The sequence below is a fragment of the Balaenoptera borealis genome, assembly GCF_965194805.1.
Source record: "Balaenoptera borealis genome assembly, chromosome: 2".
Lineage (NCBI taxonomy): Eukaryota > Metazoa > Chordata > Mammalia > Artiodactyla > Balaenopteridae > Balaenoptera > Balaenoptera borealis.
Window position 1 is genome coordinate 58749805 of NC_138867.1, and position 23949 is coordinate 58773753.

The 23949-nt window shown below is 33.4% G+C and overlaps 1 protein-coding gene across 5 annotated transcripts in view; it reads left to right on the plus strand.

Moving 5' to 3' along the window:
- TNPO1 (transportin 1) overlaps positions 1–19620 on the plus strand; it is an 86768-nt gene extending 67148 nt beyond the window's left edge. For 3 of the 5 annotated variants that reach the window (XM_082376037.1, XM_082376034.1, XM_082376035.1), the window contains exons 13-25: positions 224–449; positions 2581–2752; positions 3849–3935; positions 5091–5198; positions 5331–5489; positions 5570–5657; positions 8001–8099; positions 8270–8365; positions 11242–11317; positions 12201–12300; positions 14615–14689; positions 15863–16005; positions 17971–19620. In XM_082376037.1, coding sequence (XP_082232163.1) covers positions 224–449; positions 2581–2752; positions 3849–3935; positions 5091–5198; positions 5331–5489; positions 5570–5657; positions 8001–8099; positions 8270–8365; positions 11242–11317; positions 12201–12300; positions 14615–14689; positions 15863–15970 — 1394 coding nt within the window. In that variant the 3' untranslated portion in view covers positions 15971–16005; positions 17971–19620. Of the gene's footprint in view, positions 1–223; positions 450–2580; positions 2753–3848; positions 3936–5090; positions 5199–5330; positions 5490–5569; positions 5658–8000; positions 8100–8269; positions 8366–11241; positions 11318–12200; positions 12301–14614; positions 14690–15862; positions 16006–17970 lie in introns of those variants that run through there. The other 2 variants (XM_082376036.1, XR_014239405.1) reach the window with 2 other exon arrangements.
- Positions 19621–23949: the final 4329 nt, after the last annotated feature.

Below are 23949 nucleotides of genomic sequence, written 5' to 3' on the forward strand. Positions count from 1 at the left end.
CTTTCCTAACCCTACTGAAAGATACTTAAAGAGCAGTTAGCGCTCATTTCAGTTATTTTTTTAAAATAATTTTGGAACAGATTAGTGCAATATATTTATTGGAATGGAGATGATCTGAATGTGTTTCATGGATGCACGTATCAGTTTAGTATTCAACTGAAATAATTTTGTTTTAACCAAATTTCAGCACTTCCTGAAATAGTTCTGTGGGTTTTTTTCCTAGGTTGCATGCAGGGCATGATTCCATACCTACCTGAGCTCATTCCTCACCTTATTCAGTGCCTCTCTGATAAAAAGGCCCTTGTGCGTTCCATAACGTGCTGGACTCTTAGCCGCTATGCACACTGGGTAGTCAGCCAGCCCCCAGACACGTACCTGAAGCCACTAATGACAGAACTGCTAAAGCGTATCCTGGATAGCAACAAGAGAGTACAGGAAGCTGCCTGCAGGTGAGACATTCATAACAAAATGTTCATTGTGGGAGAAGGGAGTGTGAGTATTTCAGGGAGAAACTTAATTTTCAAACTTGTGTTGGAATGTTGATATTAAACCACTAATGGGGTTTTTGTTATCTGTATCTTGCAACCTGATTTATAAAACCTGATGGTTTTATAAATCCAAATGAGACTCTACCTAGACATCCATATTTGCTGTTTCTTCACGTTTTTTTTTTCTTAGTGGCTTTAACAGTAGCATTGTCTTTCACCCTAATTCCCACACAGATATCTGGAGTGGAAGTGGCAAGGGTCCTACTCTTGAAGGAATAAAAAAGTTTGAGCAGAGTGACATTATTAGGCGACAGGTCAACTACGATAACTAAGTTGCCACATAGTGATTCAACTCCAGTAGCAACTCTGTCAGTTGCATTTGGGGCTGCCTCTGTTCTTACATCAGATCAGCAGTTAGTTTCATTACTACCAGCATTTCTGTTTTCTGGAGCAAACCTTCATGTTCTAAAAAGGCTTGCCACTTAATGTTTATAATTCTTAATTTTTCAAATAGAATTGCTTTTACTGTTGACTTTGTTAATAAGAAGAAATAGCTGTTGAAAGAGAGGAAAGTAAATTTCAGTGTAGCTGGACTTTACCAGATCTGAAGCAAAAATGTCTGGAAGAGTCCTAATTCGTAATGATGTGAAAGAAAGTTAAACAAGGGAGCTTTGGTGATTAATAGCACTCAATATTTTTTCAAGCAGGGGGAGGATACCGATTATGCTTGGTTTCCTGTAGATTATTCATTCAGCAAGTTTTTTTTTTAGTTCCCTACTAATTGTTAGGCATATATTAAATGCCGAGCTTACAGTCTCTGCGTCTTAAAATTTACAGGCTAGTAGGGCATACTGAACAACTATATAATTATAATTTGTGGAAAGTGCCATGAAGGAAATAGATATAGCTCAATGTTAATGAATAAGACTTCAGTTAACAAATGGCTTAAGCCTATCATTTTAGGAAATTCCTACCTGGCTAGAACAGAAGAAAATAACCTTAATTTTACAAACGAAGGGCCAGATACACCTTAAAGTCGAGACACATTTAGGTATAAATTGAAGTAATTGCCCTGAGGCCCTAGAGTTTGTTCGTTTCTTGTGTATTTGTCCTAAAAAATAAGCTGCATATAAACAAATTTATAATAACAAATGCACTGTGCATTCTAATGTATAGTGTGGTGCCTAGAGAAAATTTTTTAAACTTTACTGAGGAATAATTGACAAAAATAATTGCGTATACTTAATGTGTACCACATGTTGATTTTGATATACATAAGCATGGTAGAACAGTTACCAAGATCAAGATCCTATAGTTAACATGGGTAACTCTTTTTTCTGTGAGAATGCTTAAGATCTACTCAGCAACTTTCAGGTATACAGTGCTTTGTTAACTATAGTCACCATACTGTACATTAGATCCTTAGAATTTATTCCTTTTTTTCTTTTTTTTTTGAATTTTTTTTTTTATACAGCAGGTTCTTATTAGTTATCTATTTTATACATATTAGTGTGTATATGTCAATCCCAATCTCCCAATTCATCCCACTACCCCCACCAACCCCGCCACTTAGAATTTATTCTTGTAACTGAAAATTTGTGCCCTTTGACCTCCAGCACCCCATTTCCCCCTCCCACTAAGAGAAACATTTGAGAGATCGTCATACTGCTATGTTCTCATACATCTCAAACATCCTAAGTGTTAAAAAAATGTTTCTATCATTTAACAGTGTCAATTCTGATTTCATTAATCTGGAACATCACTGGAATGTAAACCCCCCGAGAATGGGGACATTGTTTTGTTCATTGCTATGTTCCCAGCACTCAGTCACTAAATAAATAGTAAACACCAAATAAATTGTTGAATGAACCAACAATAGTTTTAGATTTTACCATTGTAGTTAAGCACATGCCCGTAAGTGACAGCATAAGGAATGGGAAAGAAATGGTTAAAAATAAGCATCTGGTGTGGTACGGTAAGGAGATATGCATGTAAAGTGTAATAGGTATTCTATAAACTGTAGACTTAGATTCCTGTCTCTATTGTAAACTGTTTCTTTTCTACAACAGTGATCTCTCTTTTTAAATTATAGTGCCTTTGCTACCCTGGAAGAGGAGGCTTGTACAGAACTTGTTCCTTACCTTGCTTATATACTTGATACCTTGGTCTTTGCATTTAGTAAATACCAGCATAAAAACCTGCTCATTCTTTATGATGCCATAGGAACATTAGCAGATTCAGTAGGACATCACTTAAACAAACCTGTAAGTACCTATGATGAACTGTTAAGGAAAAAATTAAATATAAAGCATAGTTACAATCAATAGGTTAACATATTTGAAAATTAACGTGTTTGGGGAGATGTGAACACTTAGTGTTTGCTGCTTTAAGAATGTAGAGCTGAAAAAGACAGCAAGTGTATTCACCTTTTAAGTAGTATTTGAAAAAAATATGTGCAGGGTGTGAAGATTACAGGAGCATATCACATGAATGCACCAACACTTTTTAGAGTGACTAAATGAAAAGGATAAAGGTTTTATACTCTGGATTTCAGCTTTTACTTAATTCCAAGTAGTTTTGTGTCTCACTTAATAAACACTAGCTTTAGAGTACCACATCTAAACATCTGTGTTTTCTCACTGGAACTTACAAGTATGAGGAATACACTAAGGTAAAATAGTTAAAAATTAGGGTAATAGATTAAAATGCTAAATAGTGGTACAGAAGTGTGGCTAGGAAGCCAGACTCTGTCTCTAGTAGTATTAAGAATTGAAGAGATGGGTGGAATTTAATTTGTTTAAATAGGATTTAAGTAATATTAGAATTTTAATATAGCTCGAAATTCCCTGCTGAAGAATAGATTTCATGTTTATGATTACTCTCTGAAACATCATAAGAAATTGTCTGTGTTTATAAGTTATACTTAAAACTTGGTGCAGTGCACTTGTTTGTGGGTTTGCTTTGATGTTGGTTGTTTTGGTTTTGTTTGGTGGGGGGATTCCTAATATCTTAGATTAGACCATTTAGAATCTGTGCTCCTGTTTACATGATTACTATGTTTATTGACTTGGTTGCGTGAATTCTTCCATTTTAGTAAGAACATTTAAATGATTATGAATTTTTTTCTGCAAATGTCCTTAATAAGTTTACCTGTCATTTATAACCTACTGCACAGCAGGAGTCATTACATGTCACAGGCCCCAGGACTAAAAAAAAATTCAGTCAAAGAATGAGTCTTAAAATTCTTTCAGTAATAATTTTACACAATTACTGTAAATGGATTTTAATTTTCATAGACTCAAAATGGACTAGTTTACATATGGTAGTGGAGCTTTATGTGTTTTTCATCGTTGTAATTAGGAATATATTCAGATGCTAATGCCTCCACTGATCCAGAAATGGAACATGTTAAAGGATGAAGATAAAGATCTCTTCCCTTTACTTGAGGTATGCTAAGCTGGTAACATTTAGTTAAACTGTGTTTCATCAGAAAACACGTGTTCAAATCTAAAATGGGTATATGTGGTAAGTGTTAATTTACATTCTGAACCATTTCTGTTAAAATGCTGAATAAATATGTAACTTCCCCTAACTTTAATTATGGTACATCTAAAATTTTCTGTTTTCACAAAAATACTGTGAAACAGAAAAAGTGTAATGGATGTGTTATGCTTTTTTTTTTTTTAAGTAGACAATGGATTGAATTGTATGTTTTCTAGCCTGCTCTACTTAATTGATAGTAAATTATCTTGGAGATCTTTCCATATCAGCATATATATATCCATCTCTATTTAACTATTTCTTTATATGGATATATAGCCATGTCATAATTGACATAAATTCTTTTATATATTATCTGTTGTTTATACATACATATACTCATATATATGTGAAGTAGCATTGGGACTCTGATGGGAGGGACTTCACTTTATACCTTTTCTATCTAGTTTGAAGTTTTGTTTTCTTGTGTACTTAAATGCTTTTTTTAACCAAAAAAAAATGTATATGCTCTTTAAATAACTGAATACATTCTCAAATGTGGTAGCTTAAACCTAGACGAATTGATATTGGTAGAGCCAGTTCAGTCATTCTTGTTCCCCCTGTCATTCAGGGGTCACCACTTCTGCCATGGATTGTCCCTAACCAGCAAAGTAAAAACTTCTGTGACAGAGCAATGGCTAATCCTGGGCCCAACAAAACAAGAAGAATTATTATGACTAGATATATTTACTTCCAGGCAGGGGCTCAGAATGTGCCCAGTAAAGTCCACCCACAGTATTGACCAGAATGGGAGGATAAATAAATGTCTCTCTTACATTTGAGGAAAAAATAGGAATACATAATACTTAAATCTGTTTCTGAAAGATAATGTTCATTATAGAAACCTTTACATTTTTTTGAGGAAACCTCCCCTGACCAGCTAGTAAACTTAACAGCAATGAATGGCATCCAAAGGAGAGGTTTGAAAAGGTAAATCTGCTATGCTATAGACTAGTAGAACAGGCTCATAAGTGACCAGGTTCTTACTGAGTACACTTTGAAGCATTTATCATAATCTTCATTATACCTAGAAGTTTTACACATCTGCGTTATCCTTTCTAGTGCCTATCTTCAGTTGCCACAGCCCTGCAGTCTGGCTTCCTTCCATACTGTGAACCTGTGTATCAGCGTTGTGTAAACCTAGTACAGAAGACTCTTGCACAAGCAATGGTATTTTTAAAAATTTTTATATCTCTCCCTTCTTGCCATATCATAAACATTTTTCTAAGGATAGGCATAATGTATACAAACTTTTTAATTGATTCAAAGTTAAGTTTTCAAAAAATTGTGTCTTAATTTCAGCTGAACAATGCTCAACCAGATCAGTATGAGGCTCCAGATAAAGATTTTATGATAGTGGCTCTTGATTTACTCAGTGGCCTGGCTGAAGGACTTGGAGGCAACATTGAACAGCTAGTAGCCCGAAGTAACATTCTAACACTAATGTATCAGTGCATGCAGGTGAGACTTATTAAATTGAAATGAATTGAAACCTGGTTCTCTGTGTCACATTGGGGTTAATTTCTTCTTCTTTCTTGCAGGATAAAATGCCAGAGGTTCGACAGAGTTCCTTCGCCCTGTTAGGTGATCTGACAAAAGCTTGCTTTCAGCATGTTAAGCCTTGTATAGGTATGAATATTTTCTATTGCTGTGATGTGATTTTTAACATTATTTTTCATCAGCTATGGTTTACATTATTAAACTGAAATACCATGAAATCCCAACATTTATAAGTGTACATTTTACTGGTTAGAGCTGCTCTGATTCAAGCAGGCAGGATGGGAACCCCTCCCTGTTCCTTGTTTCTTTGAATTCACCATCACTTCAGCAGCTCGTTAGGCGTTCATGTGACTGGAGAGAAGTTGGAGAAGTATTACTTTAGAGTAAAGGACATGCCCACCTGTGAATCCTTGGTCCTATATGCTAGTTCATGGATACTTCTTGAATAGCCTCTCTTTTTTGGTAGAGGTACCCAGTAATAATAATAATCAGGTTTTCTCATGATAAACCAGCATAATTTTTCAGGTACTATAGGAAACTTCAAACAACTTTCTTAAAAGTAAATAATGATTTGTTTCTGTTGAAATGGCATAGCATTTGTCTTAGCCTTTTGTGAAGATAAGAAGGGATTCCTTGAATAATGTAACCTGAATTGCTGTCAGACCCATGGATTAAATGGGGTTTTGGTTATTTTTCCTTCATTTCTATATCCCATCATTTAATCTTGGTTTAAAGCATTGATCTAAAATGGTTTTTTCTGTTGTTGTTTTTTTTTTTCATTTGATACAGTGTGCTTTGGGGAGCCTCCCTCCAGTTTTTATTAAGATATAATTGGCATATCATTGTATAAGTTTAAGGTGTGCAATGTAATGATTTGATATATGTATATATTGGGAAACGATTACCACAGTGTTTAATTAATAACATCTATCACCTCACATAGTTAAAATATTTTGTGTGTGTGTGGGGTGAGAACTTTTAAGATTTGCTCTCTTAGCAACTTTCAAATATACAATACAGTATTGTTAACTATAGTTATAATGTGATATACTACATCCCCCAGAACCTAACTTATTTTAGAACTGGAAGATTGTACCTTTTGACCTTCAGCCAATTCCCAGTTATACTTTTCAATAATAACTGTCTTTCTGAACTTTGAATAATAACATTATTTATGACGTATTAAAGTAAACCATCAAGTTTAAGCCTAACCACTCTAAATGAAAGTGTAATGAATTCTTGTTTTATGGAAAGCTTGTTCTACAAATATTTGCCACCTGATTTAGTTTTTATGAGTTTAAACTTGTATGAAAGATTACATTTCTTTTTTTATTTTACGACTTTATAGATCATGTACCTTCTTCAGGAGGTACAGTGTGTCTAGTTGTCTCCCTGTTTTTAATGTTACCAACCATGATGATTATTTTCCAGGTTAGTGTTTCTCAACTGGAGCAATTTGGCAATGTCTGGAGACATTTTAACACTGGGGGTGTGTTACTGGTGTCTAGTGGGTAGAGGCGAAGGATGTTGCAAAACATCCTACAACACGTGAGACAGCCCCTCGCCACAATAGAATAATCTGACCCAGATTATCAGTGTTGCTGAGATTGAGAAACTGTGAGATCGACTGGTTTATTAGGGGTTAAAAAATGATATTCTAATTCTTCATTTTGTAGTGAGAATGCATATATAGAGACATTTCCCATATCAATAAATTATTGCCCTGAGGTACAAATCATATAGGAGAAGAGGCAGGATAATTACTTGATTCTTTCTCTTTATTTACCAGTTTTCAAAATAATAATTGATTTCCAGCATCTTCCACGGGTATCTATATTATGTTTCAGAGTTTAGTTTGTGTTTGTTAGAGTGCCAGTATGAACTCATGATGCTCAAATTGTCCTACCGCTGGCAACAGGAGCTTTACCAACTTGGGTCCGGAGTCTTTTCTGGTATGAAAAAATAGTCCAGGCTTGTTTCGTACATTTCCTGCCCTTAGCCTGCGGTGGGACATTACTCTGATAGCCCTTTTTCCTTTTAACTGGAAAGTGATATTTAGAGACCACAATCTGAGCACTAGGGTAAAAGTTAATGTAAAAGCCAAAATCATTGATTTAAAATTTTCTGAGTGTGAAAAACCAGCTTTGAAGAAAGTTCTATTGTATCATGTTTTCCTCACTTTATTTTAAATTTTCTCAGTCTGATGACAAGAGAGATTACTCTGACCAGCTCTTTTTAATGATACTTAAAATAAAACCAAAACTTGGGCTTCCTGATACATTTCACATGAACGTTCAGTGGCCAGATACTGCCTCCTTCGGTTTAAGATAATTATTACCAACAGCTTTTTTTTTTTTTTTAAGGCTGTTTCTTGCCTAGATTTCAGTTTCCATCTGGTAGATTTCCTTTAAAGCACAAAACACTGCTATTGAGAAGTTTACTACATAGTTTTTAAAAACTTTTTTTTTCTAGCTGATTTCATGCCAATATTGGGAACCAACCTAAATCCAGAGTTCATTTCAGTCTGCAATAATGCTACATGGGCAATTGGAGAAATCTCCATTCAAATGGGTAAGATTTTTTTCCCCTTTAAAAATATACATTTTTAGATAATTTAATATTTTATAATGAGCTTTATATATATGAATATTATATCACAGTAAAGGGGGCAAAAATATTTTACATTGATATTTTAACAATGAAATTTTTCTTTTTTGTTTTCTCTTTTGGGAATGATCTAGGTATAGAGATGCAGCCTTATATTCCTATGGTGTTGCACCAGCTTGTAGAAATCATTAACAGACCCAACACACCAAAGACGTTGTTAGAGAATACAGGTACCATATGACTGAACTGTTATGGTGAAGAGAAAATTATTTGCCTTTTTATTTTACGTTAAGATGTGTAGAGAAACTAAAGCAAAGCTAGCTTTAGAAACCCAGCTTATTAATTAACAGCTAATTTGTATTCTCAGTAATGAAATATACTGTTTTAGCTTCATTCCATAGCCAGTTTTCAGAAACTTTCAAAAAAACACTTTCTCCCCTGTTATAGTGTTTTAATACTGCCTAAAATGGGCCCCAACTAAAATAACTATTGAATGATACGAATTTTACTTTTACATTAATTCAGAGAGTACCTGGCAGCTGGGGAGTATTTTTTTTTCTTTTTTTTTTTTTTTTAATCTGTAAAAATGTAGCCAAAAATAGATTGCATTATAGTGACTAGTTCATTAATAATGGCATATGTATTTTGTATTTTGTTGTATACTCTTCTTCAGATTGGGAACTTAAAGCAGTATCTTGTGGGATTTTTATTCAGGAGGCTTGTTTCTCTTTTGCATTTATAGAGAGCATGTTTATATTAAAGAGTACCTTCCATACTATAAAACACATTTCAGGGTTATTTCTTTCCACCCTCCCTGATTTTTTAAAATGTAAATTTTGTTTTCAGTCAGGCACATTTTTTTCTTGATATACTAAGACAATTCCAGTAGTATATTCATAGTCAGTGAATGCCTTACCAATATACTGGACAAGGAATCAAATAAGTTTTTCTAAATAAAAATTTATCTTCAAAGGTATTTTAATTTTACATTTTTTAATTATAGAAAGTTTATTATATCCTAATGTGATTAATTAATGTGATTATTGGTATGGAAGGAAATCTTTTAATTATGAAACAGTTATATGGCTGTTTGACTGTATGGGTACTGTTTATATCATAAAGTGAATTAGATTTTCTTGCTGAAAAGTATAAAAAGCTATGTATAGGATGGTTATGAAATCTTGTCAGGTTTTTATCTCTTTAGAATGCAGTACCTATACATGACATTCAGATTTGGAACACCTGGCCATTATCAAATTACTGTTGAACCTTAAGAAACTTCCTATTTATTTTTAAATGTGAATGCATAACTGCAAATAAATGTTGAGTGTAATGTATATTAAAGTTTCTTGTGGGATATCAGGTGGTGAATTTGTTATAGTTCCTTGAACAAATTGGCTTTATATATAAGATTATATTCTAAGTATGAGTCTACCCTAAGTAAATCAAAAGGTAGTTGATAATGCCCTTCAAGTTGATGGATTGAATTGATATGATTAAGAAACACACTTGGGATTCACTGTATTATTCTTATCACAAGTGACTGCAGGAAATGTTTCTCTTATTCCATCCCCAAAGGAGGGGGGTGGATAATTATTAAAGTAAAATCATTGTCAGTAGGTAATATCTGTATATTTTAGCAACTTAATTACCATTATCTTAATATTTCATAAAGCCAATTCCTTAGTATATGCAGTTACTTGCTTTTTTTCTAATTAGTATATCCTACACTGAACTTTTTCAATGGACCATCATCTGCTTTATCGCATGTTTCATTGGGTTGTTCATACTTGCCTGTTTAATGAGAATGTTGCATAGTTTGTGTCTTTTGAACATAGGTTTTCTTTCTCTTGCTTCATATGAATCTGCTGGATTTTAGTATTATCTGTGTAGTTTGCTTCAAGTAATCCTTAAACATTTTTCTTTACCCCCCCACCTTTTTTTTATGAAAGGTTAACCTGTAAGTTTTTGAGAGAACACCATTAAAGCACCTCATGGTTTGTTTTCTGTTTGTTTTTTTTTTTCCCGTTGTGTATAAATGTATTTATATGTAATGTACCTTTGAATTGCAGAATGCAGTTCTGAGTTGCACTTGTTTTAACTCTGTAAATTTAAGGACTTAACTGAATTTTGATGGTGAATATATGTTTGATTAATTCCCACTTCAAATTTTTAAAAATAAAATATTAGCATGTAATCAGTGTGTTTCATTATCTATTATCATGTGCTGTGCATTTTATAGCAAGGACAGAATATTTGTTCCTTTGGTCCACATATCACATGTCATTACAGTGGACTGTCTAAATTTCCTTTTTGTCAAACAGGGTTTGAAATTAGTGGACTATTTGAGTTGTTATCATCATCACCATCCGAGGTTTTTTTTCGGAACGGGATTTGACATAGCACAGCGATTTTCCAATCCATTTATTCAGTATGTACCATAACACCTAAAATTTAATAGTTGATTTTGATATCAGGCAACAAATGGTCCACTGGCTTGTTTTGGAAATGCTGGCAAACAAACCAAAAATATACCAAAATTTTGATCAGATTCCTAGATAATTTTCAAAGAATGGAAATCACATAGAAAGCTACGTAAAGAAGTGAGAAAGCTTTTAACTGTTAACTTCTGAGAAGTGTGTTTGAATAGACAATTCAGAAATGTAATCATTTACATTTACTAGTATTTCTTGGGGGAGAAAACCTAGATTTCATTGTTAAACTGAAATTTCAACTGGCTTTGAAGGAAGAATCTAAATCCATCTGTTTAATCGCTCATCATTTTATTAACAGAATATCTTGACACTTGATTGAGCGAGAAAAGCAATTCATCACGGTTTTTGGTGTTCTCTCAATCTTTAAAGTTTTTTTAATTCCTTTTGTTTTTCTTTTTCCAAGAGTATGCCATATATGTTGCTGCCCCTTATTATAGGGGGTGGTAATAAACAGCACTGGTGAAATCTTATGTTTATTATCATACACAAATTCTGTTGGTTTCTGTTTCTGAGTTATTTGTTGTTTTTTCTTTATTTTTTCTCCTTCCCCCTCATTTGCTCATGTCTTGGTTGGCGTTTGGTGGTGTATAACCGTGATTGCGTTACCTTAGCAATAACAATTGGTCGTCTTGGTTACGTTTGTCCTCAAGAGGTGGCCCCCATGCTACAGCAGTTTATAAGACCCTGGTGTGTATTATTCAATCTTTTTTTTTAATTCATTTTTCTTCACTCTTTCTTTCTCTTTCTATCTCACTTTTAGATATATTTTCAGTTGGTTACAAAAATCACAATCCTTAATCATTGCCAACCATGTGACTAATCTTGTCCTATCAGGTTTGTGAGGTTTTTCAGTAGCATCGTCATGTATATTTATTTTATGTTGTGGCTAACGACTAATTGATGCATGGGATAAGATTGTCACATGCTTGCTGTGTTAAAAAGCTTGATTATACATAAAAAGCATTTAAATATCCACCAGTAAAATAAAGATGCATGCAAATTCTATAAATTTAGGTTTTTGCATTGTTTCTTTTTTAGAATTAATTTGAAAACTTGGATTGCATTAAGAAATACATGTTTAAATTTGTTATGTATAAAAATCTTATTTGCTTGTTAATGTAAAAATTAAACATCTACATCATAAGTTGTATAATAATAGTTTCTACTGTGGCAGTATATCCTATGTTCTGCTTCTTTCGATTGACAGTCTTTCAATTCAAGACATTCTTAGTAGTGTTTAATGGAATACAAGTCATAATACAGTTTTAAAAATGGGTAATTTACTCTTGGCTCAAGCTCATTAATAGTTTAAATGGGAAATTAAAATCAGTTGTTATTACTTAGATGCAATTTATTAGTAAGAATTGTGAATTTCAAGGTTTTCACTATATTGAGATTAGATGGGCCCAACATAATATAGTAAGTGTGAGAAACTTTAAGCTTTATGAAAATTCTTTGAATATAAACATTATCTCTACTCTGGTGCTTATTCCATTAAATACTGTCCATTAGTATTGTAGTTGAACCTGCTTTTTACTTAAATGCTAAACTCAATTCTATAATTTAATAGGTGCACCTCTCTGAGAAACATAAGGGACAATGAGGAAAAGGATTCAGCATTTCGTGGGATTTGTACCATGATCAGTGTGAATCCCAGTGGAGTAATCCAAGTAAGATGTTCAAAAGGATTTAACTTTTAGTGTTCTGAATTATGAAACTCTAAAGTTTAAGCTATAATTATTAAAAATATTACCTATTTTTACTGAAGATAACTGAAACAAATTATGTTTTAAATGTGTATTTCCTAATATCTTGAAATGATGATGCCTATTTTTATTTCCTAAATGTTTTTTTGGTCCTGACATATAATAACAGCAGATTGGGAGAATAAAAGTTATATTCTTGACTTGAATTAAGCCAAAGCTTCTTTCATTCACATTCAGACGTCACTTATTTACTTTGTAAATGCTTCCTAAAACCGTGAATATCAATTTGCTGAGTTTGAGGCTGTCTACACTTCAGAGGGTGATCAAATAGTAGGATACTCTTTCTGTTACTTAGATCAGAAACTCAGTAGTGAATAAAATAGAACACTGAATCAACCATTGAAACTGCTTTAATTTTGAGAGTTTATGATTTAGTGATTTATTCATCCTTAATTTCATTTCTTAACACTATTTCATACTATATTTAGACGTCTTTAGCCTTTAAAAAATTATTTGGTGGCAGTACTAAACGTGAATCTGATCAAACCTCTGGATCCAGCTGACACACAAAACATAAAGGAACGTGTTGATTTACACCGTATGTATGAAATCAACAAAATACAGGCTGTGGGGCTATAGGTTAAATGCCCCAGGTTCCTCAACAGATGAATTGTAAGGAAAAGAAAGCATGGGAAGGGTTTTCCGGAAAATAACCTTTCACTTTCAAGGGATAGGTGCTTTGAACATTTTTTAACTGAGACCTTTTGATACTTCCTGTCTTACGTGGATTACTGTGTTGTTTGTTAATTCAGGTTTAGAAACATTGTGAAATACCAGCTTATAAAATTCAAAATTGGTGTAGGTGATAGGCATTGAAAACATATGAAGTAGAACTGGAAAAAAAGTCTTTTGGCTAATTTTACATTTGTATAACATTAATAACTTACTATTAAAACAAGCCAGTACTGTCTTAAACGATGGTCCCTAGTTGCAAAATAACCTCCTGGCATTGAGTTTATGGGTTTTTTCCAATATTTAAGAACTTTGTGTCACCTTTAATACATTTTAGAGGTATCTGATGTGGTATATACCATATTAAGAAGGAGCATTTTCATACAGGGTTTTTTTTTTTGTTATTGTTGTTTTTCCTTTTGCATTAACATTTAAGACAGTGACAGTAACACGTGTGGTCATGAAATCACTACCAACTTAAAAGTTGGTATAAATTTCTACTTTTTACATACTTTATTTGGGTATGGTTAAAAGAAAATGTCTTAAGTTTTATTCTTTTATGTTTAAATTTTTAATCACAAATTCTGCATGTATATATAATTTAAATTTTTAACATCAGACTTTGATATTCAGAAGACACCGGAATCATAATTCGAATAAACCATAAACTTTGGGCACGTGGCATTTTATTTGCTTAAATATGTGTTTTATGCACATATTTTAGTATTAGTGGTTTTATTTGAAATTAATGAGGTTTTCTGAATTTAATAGTAAAATTTAAAGTAGTTGTACATCAGCAGTATCTTGTATGTTGTATGTTGAACTGTTGTTTCAGTAAGATAGTCGAACTTGAAAAATACTTAAATGAAGTATTTCAAGCATATACCTGTCACCACCTTGTTCTTCTGGTCAGAATAACCTGATTATCTTATAAATAATAGTCTGAGCATTGGGGGTTTTTTTGTTTGTTTGAGTTGGGTTGGGCTGGGTGCTGTTTGTAACTACATAATTTTTCTTCTAACTTATCATTTCATTTACATTTCTATCTGGAGGTGGATCTTGAAATTTAGATCTATAAATTCCTATGCTTTAAGTCAAACTTGTTTGGTGTATACTTAACTAGCTTTGAATTATTTCTAGGCCAATCAGAACTGTAAAATTATTGAATTTATATAATTAATTCCATCAATGAAGATTTTTTAAACTGGTGCTTATTTGATGCTTTCAGTCCTTGCTGATGCTACACGTTTACTAGACTGGGATTTTGTAATGTAAAATGAAATATTGGGTTGGCCAAAAAGTTTATTTGGGTTTTCCTGTAGCACTAAATTCCAATATAAACTGAATGAGTTAGAGGTTCCTTGATGGTGGAGTAACAGGGACAACCATGAAGAAATTACTTTAATTCCTTATTATAGCTGTTTAAAAAAGTTGTTTTTTTTTTAACCTAGGATTCTGTTGATATATATTCTGAAGTTTACATGTATCTTTTGTTGTGTTTGACAAATACAGTATCAATTGAAGATGTATTTCTTGCTTGTTATAGGATTTTATATTTTTTTGTGATGCTGTTGCATCATGGATTAATCCAAAAGATGATCTGCGAGACATGTTCTGTAAGGTAACTAAAAAGTCTTTATGATGCACATCATGTGACTGTTACAGTCTTAGTTGGGAAATTTAAATTATATTTTTATTTCATATGAAACTTAGACTCTTCAAATCAGTACTGGTAGACTATATAACCTTTGTTCTTGGTAATAAAGAAGTTGATTTGATCTTTTCTTAATATACAGTAGTGACTTTGTATCAATAGAGCATGTATTTTAAAAATATTTTCTCAAGCAGTACCACTGATTCATGAAGTCCCGTTATCCCACCTATGCAAAATAGCATGTATTTTCAAAGATGGCTGACTAAGATTGGAGTGTAATATAATCTATTGAACAAAGTAAATCTAACTGGTCACAGCAAGGATTAAACCTGTGTGTTTTAGTAATGCCCCTTGTGGTTAACTCCAGTCAGCCCTCAGCCATAACAAAATAAGAAATAAAATGCTGCTACACATTTGAATTACCTAATATTAAAATTAGTGAACTAGGGCTTCCCTGGTGGCACAGTGGTTGAGAATCTGCCTGCCAATGCAGGGGACACGGGTTCGAGCCCTGGTCTGGGAAGATCCCACATGCCGCGGAGCAACTAGGCCCGTGAGCCACAACTACTGAGCCTGCGCGTCTGGAGCCTGTGCTCCGCAACAAGAGAGGCCGCGACAGTGAGAGGCCCACGCACCACGATGAAGAGTGGCCCCCACTTGCCGCAACTAGAGAAAGCCCTCGCACAGAAACAAAGACCCAACACAGCCAAAAATAAATAAATTAATTAATTTTTTAAAAAAATTAGTGAACTATATAGTTGCAACTATGAACCCCCAAAGCTTTGTGTATTTTCAATTTGAATAAACTTAATAAGGCATAACAATTTTAATCCCTTGGGTGAATTCTATACCTTTTTGCTTGCTTTTCATTACTACTATGTCAGATTGCTTAGAGTACTTCTGTTACTAGGACACTTGCTGAGTTCTAACCTTCTCAAAGCAAAGTGCAGCATATTCTATGAGGTGCTTTTAGGCAAGACATGGAATGGTGTAGAATTCAACAAAGTTTGAGAATAACTACTTTAATAGGGGTAAAATTTTAGAATAATAAAATCAGTAGTGTTTGATTTCAGAAGCTACGCAGATATGAGAGTTTCTCTTTTGTTATTGATAAATTAATGATTTTTTACTTTTTTGCAGATCCTTCATGGATTTAAAAATCAAGTTGGGGATGAAAATTGGAGGCGTTTCTCTGACCAGTTTCCACTTCCCTTAAAAGAGCGTCTTGCAGCTTTTTATGGTGTTTAATCTCATACACTTAGGCTGCAGTCCCATAATTAGGGGTAAGTTGTAAGAAATTTGGAATTTTCCAGGATGAAGGAACTTAAGTTAGGACTTCAGTCTAAAACTACTGAATAGAATAAAAGCTATTTGTTTTCCACAGAGGTTGAGTAAAACAGTCTCATGTTATATTTGACTTAAAATTACTTACATGAAGGCTGGAGATTGATTGATTGATTGATTGATTGATTGATTGATGAGCCAGCAAGCAAGATAAAATGCATGGTTCCACTTTGAATCCTAGGTAGAAGGAAATCCAAGTTGGTGTACTAGTTGGATTACTCACCATTTCTTCAACCAATCCTTTTTTTGATTTTTGCCCTTTAAGAGGTCACTGACATTCACTGTGGCAGGGTAGAGATGATTCATTTTTAAAGCATGAATTTATAGTCTCATATATCAAGGACTTCCTATGTTGCGAGCTTTAGGGAAAATCCAAGTAGAATTGGAACTGGATTTGGTCTCAGTAAATAGGAATATTTAATATTTATTCTTCATATTTTATTGAACACCTTCCTTGTTCCCAGCACTGTGTTTTTAAAAGATCAGTGGAAGATTCTTTTTTGATTTGGGGTGGTAGAGGGGAAAGTCCACCTGCACTCTTGTTGTTTGAGTTTTTCTGACTTAAGTCAAACTAACAATTCTGGTCTTTTAGCCTTAGTTCCCTCGTTAGGTTATTTTGAGGATTAAATACTATTCTATATGTGGTGCCAGGACTTCGTATATTGCCTAACACACTAAGTTGGCTCAATAAATATCAGTAATATGGGTTAGTACAGTGAGCCAGGACGCACTTCATTAGTTTTTGAACATGAACTGAGACCTGTTCAACTGGAGGGTCAGAGAGTGTACTCAGTGTGTGTTGAGAAGGCATACACTTACTTGAATTACCTTGTATGTTGGAGTTTCTGTTTGCATGCTTGCTGGTTTACTCTGAGCTAGATTTTAAACCTGGAAAGATTTGAACATCTAAGTTGACTAGCCTAAAAGGGCAGTAGAAATGGACTTGCAGCCTCTGGAATGTCTCAGAGCCCTTTGTGTGTGTTGTCCCTCAGTGGTCTTGAGTCCTTACGGCTGTCTTGTGGCTTTAGCATTTAAGAGAAGTGCTTGATTCACTTTACGTTAAATCATGAGAATGCAATAGATGAGAAATAACTTTTAGCATCAAGGGCTAAATTATTCAACAGTGAGCTAAGTCTTGAGCACTTTCAGGTTAATAACCCTGATTAATAAACCATATGTGGTCTCTGTCATTTCACCAGTTATGAATTAACTGTAGTGATCTTCATAAATGTCCAGAGTTTCGCAGGAGTAGTTAAAGTTTTGTTGTGAAAGGACAACTGTCAGGTACTAGTTACAGTCTCCCAGTAATCTACCTTTATTTCTTAATCTTCTCATAATTAAAACTGTGCTAGCATTGAAAAAGTCTTTATCAGGAAAATGAAGAGGCCTGAGAGTATAGGACATGACTGAGTAAAATAAGTCACGCTCTTTTTTTTTTGCTTAACGTTGGGAATACTGGCAAAAATGATAATGTTTCATTTCTCACTAAGGAAAGTGATTGTCCTAAAGAAAGTGCTAACTTAATTTTGAAGAAAGCAAGGCAACTTGTTATATAAGAAATAATCGGCTCCCATTGGGACCCATTGTGCGAACGAGGATAGATAATTAGACTGATGGCAACCTACAAGGCATATTTCATCTATAGTTCATCTGTATAAAGCGCTGCACACCTCTCTGCATGTCCCCAGCTTGGCGTCACTTTTCGTATCTGATGCAGGTGACAGCTGAGAGCTGTAGGAGAAGGGAGCAACATGGTTCTCATTGACGAGCGTGATCTTAGGCAATTTGTACAGTTTCTCATTTTCTTTAGGTAGAGATAGCATTGCTACCTGATTAATTTTGTGTTCCACTGGCTTTAAAAGAAAAACAATTTTACGTATAAAATTGTTTCTGTTTTCTTACAGGTCCTTCAGTCTTGGAGACTATGAGGGAGCCTCTGCACCCAGGGAAAATGTTACCCTTTACAGGGGGGAAGGGTAAACCAGTAGGGAATACAGTACAATCCCAACCCTACTGGGAGGGGCGGGAGGGAGGTGTTGCCGTCACTGTATTAAGTCGCTGTTGGGAAACGTTTTAACATCTGGAGCCTTTGTGGGTGGAAATCTGTCTCCAATTACAACTCTGCACTGGATGTGAAGAAGCAAAAAAAAAAAAAAAAGAAAAAAGAAAAAGCTATTCAATCTACTCACAAAACAGTACATTCTGGAATATTATGGGGAATTGTACCAAAACAAGAACCATATAAATGATGCATAGGGATGAGAAAGAGGAAAAATTCTATAGCGCACAATAAAGGAAACCTAAGAATGGGGATTAGAAGACAGTAAAGTTTTTGGGTTTTTTTTGGTTTTTTAGTTTTTTTTATTTAAAGGTTTTTATAAAATTTCCCACATTGATGGGGACTTGTTTTTGCATGCTGATGAAGAACTACACAAATGAAAGCTAATAAGAGTTAAAATCAGCTTGCCTACCCATAATAGTAGAAGCAGGTTCTTGGAAGTTACAATTTAAGGTACCCCAGAAAGTTGGAAATAAAACAAAACAAATATAAACAATGAAGCACCCTGTGAAATGCCAAATGAGTCACTCCTTTTACCTTTGTGGGGTGGGCAGGGAGGGAGGAATAAATGGGGTTGGACATATCAAACTAAAGATTGACATCTTGATTTTGCATTAAGACATTAATGTAGTGGATATAATTTGATGGTTGTACTTCATTAGATTTAATTTCTAGGCCAAGATGTTATTTTTAAAGTGCAGTTTAAGGTTCAGGCATGCATTCTGGCTCATAGTGATTGAAAGTACTTTAAATTAGTGGGAGAGTAGCATGCTTGCATCACATAGAGTGAGATTGGTATTCAGTTACCTCTGTTGCGCCAGTTTGTGTTGCAGTTTACCAGTTCAATATAGCCCTGCATTTAAAATTCCTTTTTAAGATTTGTGGATTTTATTTTTATTAAGAATATAGATATAAAGTACTGTAGTTTACAGCTAGGCCTTGAAATATCTTTTTAGGATCTGTTAGGAATAAGATTGATATTGTATTGTGTGTAACCTGCACAATGTGGAAAGCTGATATACCTGTGCAAAATCTTTGCCTCTGTGCTGTCAGTGTGATGTGCTTTCTGCATGGTTATATACTACTAGTGATTTTATCAAAACTTCTAAAACTTAAATTACATGGTAAAAGATCTGTAAGAGGCTGCATAAATGTTAGTTGGCACATAAAGACAATTGTAGAAGTTGAAGACATGATTGCTATATTTCAATGTTTATTCCCACTCAACATATTGCCTTCTAAGCTTTCTTTTTTTGTTCAAAGCATGATCTTAAAGATATGTTTAAGTTAATGGATGTAATGCAGGGTTCCTACACTGTATTGGCGCATGTTGGTGGCCCTCTGTGCCCTAGATATATGCACACAGGGTGCAAGTAAAAAGCTACAGAGTGAAAGTTGGTTTGGATCCTCTTCATTTCATTTGTTTAGCTTTTCTGTTATTTTTCTCTACTTACATGTATTCCTGTGAATAAATCCTTGTTAAGTTAACCCTTTACTTTTCCTTCCATGTGTATTTTCTTATATACTGTGAATGTGAAAACCTAACTGGTACACTTGATCTTGTGTCCATATGAAAGTGCAAGTCTTTATTAATTTGGATTGCCTGAACAGTGTATCCCATGATGATGAAGGAAAATGGAGAGATTTTTCTTTTTAACTCTGCTGGTCAGAGATGAAGCCACACCTTTCCATTTTTCAATGCTGCATATTTAATCTGCAACAGAAATGTTAAGCCATAACAACCTTTTTATATTTTAGTTTGTCACCTTCGCATTGCAGAATAAATACTGAATAACCATTTTTGTAAGCAGTTGCTCCTCTTTGCATGGTTCTCTTCCTCTAAAGGTGTTGAATGATACAGCCATTGCACTGAAGTTTGAGCTGTATGTGTGTGAATTTATAAATACCGTTTCAAAAAATTTCAGATGCATGGTAGCATGCAGAAAGGTTTTTGTTGTTGTTGTGTGTGTGTGTGTGTGTGTGTATTTTTTTTTTTAACATGTTCTTTCACCTTCTTTCCTCTACTTTGGCTTTGCAAATTTCAGTCTGTAGAGCCTGAAATTAAATCATATTTTTAATGTACAGTTTTTTTTTTTAATTGTAAGTTGGATCCAAAGGGTATGTAGCATTTTGCTTTCTAGTACCATTGCCTCACTGGGAGCTCAAAATTTGCTTCCTAGCTAGTCTTTAAAACCTGATTAGGGTAGCTATTTTATCCTTAAATTCTAGTGATATACTGTAGTTTTCCAAAACTTTTTAGAATTTAATATGGGAGATATTTTAATATTCTGGAATAAGTAGTAAACATTTTAAATTGAAAGAATTTTAAATTCAGAATTCTCCTGAACACTTTAAAATGAACATACAAGAACAACCTTCAATAAAGTTATCTGGACCTGTGATAATTCTCTATTGACTGAAAAGTGTTGTTACCTATTGGATTGAAAAATTAATTTCTAATTAAGCAGATACGTAACATAAGAATGTGCCCTTTTTTGTAGTCACTTAACGTGTTTTTAAATTAAAAGGAAATATAATTTAAAAATACAAAATATAAATAAAATATGACTGACAACCTGAGATGGGGTTGGGTTTTTTGGGTTTTTTTCCCCCTTGAGGTTATAGTTTCTTCCTAATTATATTTCAGATACATAGTATAACATAGGAATTTGCAGAAGCCATTTAAGTTATCTTTTGAGGTAAGCTCTGATTTAGCGTTTATTCTGATAAAACTTAATACATCATGGGATATATATATAAAGCAACTTAATTCTTGTGGTGTAGTCTTAATAGTTTTGAATGTTGACTGAATGTCTATGAAATTGTGAGTTTGTCTTTGTTACATTCCAGTGTTTCTGCCTCTTGGCATGCTTAAAAGCACGGCTTACTTCATCTGCTCCTTACACACTAAAGTGCTGTTAGTGTGCTCAACTACAGAAATAGCCGCTGCTAAGTGATGTAGATTTTCTACTTGAATATTTTTATGTTGTAGGAACCTCAGGAGGTCAGTGTTTACTGTTTTATATATGCCTTCTTTTTCCTGTTTGAGCTTCTCTCTTTGAAGGATTCTAACAGAACAAAAGCTGCTGATCAACCTAAGTTGGAAACAGAAAGTGTATTTAATATAATTTAAATGCATGTTTGGCAGTTCCATGTTACAGTCCATTAGTAAGTGAACCTAGTGCCACAGACATTCATTTATTCAGGAAAGAATTTTGCTTTTTGTATTGTCTAATCTCTTTAATAACTTCATATTGTGTAAAAAAGAAATCACTTTTTTATATTTTTTGGTTGGTTATTTTCCAAATAATCAACATGTAAATAATCTTTAAGAGCCAGTTCTGATGCTTTACATTATACTGCTACTTGATTTTGTGATGCAGGTTGGATTTCAGAAGAATAGATTTTAAAACACTTAACCAAGCCATTACATCTTAAAAACAAAATAAGTAGCATACATTTTGTAATTAACATATTGATAAACACTGTGATTTTTTTTGTTAAGACTTTTTCATTGACCTGAATTGCTTAAATTGCATATATTGTAAAATAGGATCAGATGTATATTTTAAAATAATTTCAACTGGCTTTCCTCTATTGAAATGCTTTGTCTACTCAGTTATAAAATATTCAGATACAAGTTTTATCTCAGGTGAATACTCTTGTATCCTTCTTGCTTTGGTGACGTATGCTTATAAAGAGTCATCATACTTGTAGTCTTTGTTTTTTTAGTGTATTTCATGAAGAATCTTTCCATTTAGTCTGATTTTCCAATCCTTAATTCTTGCAGACTATGGTGGTATAAGTCCTTCCTGGCGAGAATTCAATTTGGTTCTCCTTTTCTCCAAACTCTTAAGATAGGAAAGTGGAAAATTTTTCTGTCATATATTAAATTACCCTGCATAGCTGAAATGCCAGAATTAAAGTATGTCTTAAACCTTTCAGTCTAAATTTAACTTAAATCCTTTGCCATAAAGAAAAAAGTGGGATTTTTTGCTTCATATAGTTAATCTATATTATTCATATTGAATGTATTAACAGATAACGGTGCAAAAACATTCTTCCCAAGAGAAGAGTGTATCGTGCATAACTGCAATTTAAGTCCTTCCTTTAGTAGTACTTTACACACAGCTTTGCTTATTGAATTATTTTTGCAAGTAATACAAGGGGGAAAACACTTAACTGTCACTACTAGTACTGTTATTGAAATGTAGGCATTGAAATTTTGATGAAAACTGGTCTTCAGATTAAGGGCCTAAAATAATCTAGATTAAAAGTCAGATCAATAAAGAGCTGTGTAACAATATTATCTAGTAATAATACCATGCAAGAGCATTGTATACCTACTTAGTACCTAGTCATACTGTATTAAATATGGAGATATTTCTAATGCCTCTTAAAAATTCAGTTTTACGTGAAAGTTTCATTCACTTGTACACTTTCCAGGTGACTTGTGACTAATTTTTTCAGTCTTACATAGATCTTCCCCCCATTGGTATTATATGTAGAGGATTCTTTATCTTTATGCCTAATTATTATGCGTATTAATTTTAAGGTATACATTTAAATTATAGCAACTGTTTATTGTGATTTGTATCCCAGAATGTATTGTTTTTATTTTTATTTTTTAATGTATGCATGATTTTGAGGGAAGTTAAAATGGTGATTATTTTTTTCACCTCTTGTACATTTTAAAGTCAAACCAAATCTATTTGCCAAGCATTATATCACTAATTAGGAAAATAGGCTTTTCCCGTGTATTACAATTTTTGTTCATCTACTATAGAATCCCCTTAACTATGTGGCTTGGTATTATTCACAGTTAGCTATTTTGCAAGTTCAGTTATCTTCCTAAAAGCTTATACTGTAACATGGTTAGCCTATAAGGCAATGTTGGTTCCCTCCTAATACCAGCCTCATAAAGGGGTTCCGCTGTACTTTCCCCATATTGCTTCATTGTTGTTTTTCCTCTGTGGATATATAACCAAATTAAGATTGGATGAATTTTATGGAGATAATAATAAGACAATACTGTATAAGTAATTTTGCTTAATAGATTATCATCTGTGAGAAGAGATGTTTAAACGTGGTTGATGACTTCACTTCATATTATAAAACAGTTTTACACTTAATATTCATGTTAATATTGGGTGCAATAATTTAGTAGTTTTAGCTTTAGTTATAAATAACTGGATCTTTCTGCTGACAACTTAGGTTGTATGAGTTATGCTTAAAAGCTTTAAATCTGATGTTTCCTGTACCTGCCACACTATGTTAGAATGTGTCCTTCAAACATATCCTCCTGCAACTTCTCAAACTGTACTAAATTGATATTTCTTGAAGTCAAACTCTGTGCTAACAGATCTTCATTTTAAATAGAATACGGTTTTAATTTTTGATAAGCTGCTGAATTTTAAAGAGAGTTTTTTGGGGCCACCAAATATTTTGGATCATGCAGAGAATATATATTGTACTGTAGTAATTTTGTATTTACATTTGTATGATGTGACATAATAGATGTGAATGTTAATCACTGCTTGACTATGTTAATAAAGTTGTTTAACTATAGATGTTTCACTCTGATTTTTAATGGAAGGAAATGAGCTTTCTTCCCCCCTGTTCCCCCATCCCATTTTGGGTCCAGATAGGTCTTGTTGTCTTGTTCTTTGTTTTTTTTGTTTGTTTGTTTTGAGAGGGTTTTTTAGCTTACACTTTAGTGCACTCTTGTTTGACATCATCTATTTTTTTTAATTGAGTATTTTCTTAGTTGTATAATGTAGTAAAACCTGTTTTCCCCACATTTTAATCCTGTTATTGATGTATT